We start from the raw sequence: 1,391 nt of genomic DNA on the forward strand, positions 1-1,391 counted from the left end.
TGAACAGCACATTCAAAAAATAAAACAGATTCTTCATCGTTAGTACAAATTGAAGGGTAACAGACAAATAAGTTAGTACAAACGTGAACTTGTACAAACATCTTTAGTTCTGCGGAAAGTGTCCACAAACTCATTTTAGGGCAAGCAGAAAAGGGTGATATATGCATATTACCATTGTATTGCACTATTAGAGATACCCGTTTTCTGTCATTCAATTCTAGCATTAAATGAAAACCAACCCACCGTTTCTTACTTCCATAACATTTCACATTCTAACATCCTTAATCTCTATAAATACCCCTTCAAATATTCACAAACCACACCACAACACAACACAACCTCAACATCATTCATCTTTCTCCTACAATCATGGCTACCCCTCTGGTTTTGCAGGTTACCTGCGTGGTTCTGGTTCTCATTGTTGGTTTTGGAGAGATTATTCCGTTGGCGGAAGCAGAGATTCCATGTGGGTCGGTGCAAATGACTGTGGCACCATGCATAGCCTACCTAACGGGTCCTGCTGCTGGACCCGTCCCTGCACCATGCTGCAACGGTGTGAAGCGCATCAACGACCAAGCCAAGTCCACCGCAGATCGACGATCCGTCTGCACCTGCCTCAAAAACACTGCGTTGAGGATTCCTGGACTCAATCTTCCACACCTTTCAGCCCTCCCTACCACTTGTGGGGTCAACTTGCCCTACAAGATCAGCCCTTCCATTGATTGCAACACGTAAGATCACTCACATCAACATCACACTATAACATCGATGCCGTTGATCACTGTGTTTAAATAACTCTGAAAAGTTCATGCATACACTATATTTATACAGATACTAACATCAAATTCACTTTGTTCTTTGTAGGGTTACCTAAGCTTCTTGCACAAGGGTTTATCCTCGGTGACTATAAATACTTATTTGGCAATAATAAGCAAAAGAGAGGGAATAAAGATGGTTTAAGTTCCTCCATTGTCTGGATCTCCCACTAGGGAGTACTTTATACTATGGGATGATGAACTACATCTCCATCAATGTTATAATATTGTTCTTGTTTCTCCAATGATATATTGGATTTTCTATCACTAAAATATATATTTACATATACCCCATCATATATGAATTCCATAATCGAGTAATTAATACATGTATATGACTCATAGTTTACATGGTACGTACCAAAGTATATAATAGGTGAATGTTTCATATATAATGGTAATATATCATTTCATCTTCCAAAAGTGTTCACCAAAATAGGTTGACATTAGCATAAATTTGAAATTCTAAAGTCTAAGTTGGATTTGTTGCGTTATTGGATGCTATTTTCAGTTTGGACAAACCTATCCAATAAATACTTATTTATAGGAGTGAAGGTAAAATTAAAATGAAATAAG

At 37.8% G+C, this 1,391-nt stretch overlaps 1 protein-coding gene across 1 annotated transcript; it reads left to right on the forward strand.

The window, feature by feature from the left end:
- The first annotated feature begins 303 nt into the window (after positions 1–303).
- On the forward strand, positions 304–1,144 carry LOC114184258 (non-specific lipid-transfer protein 1-like). The gene is made up of 2 exons (XM_028071546.2): positions 304–731; positions 865–1,144. Exons 1-2 carry the CDS (start codon positions 370–372, stop codon positions 872–874), a joined length of 372 nt encoding a protein of 123 aa, XP_027927347.1. The 5' UTR covers positions 304–369; the 3' UTR covers positions 875–1,144.
- The last annotated feature ends 247 nt before the right edge of the window (positions 1,145–1,391 follow it).

The sequence above is a fragment of the Vigna unguiculata genome, chromosome 5, assembly GCF_037176805.1.
Source record: "Vigna unguiculata cultivar grain cowpea cultivar isolate G323 ecotype 2 chromosome 5, ASM3717680v1, whole genome shotgun sequence".
NCBI classification, from domain to species: Eukaryota; Viridiplantae; Streptophyta; class Magnoliopsida; order Fabales; family Fabaceae; genus Vigna; species Vigna unguiculata.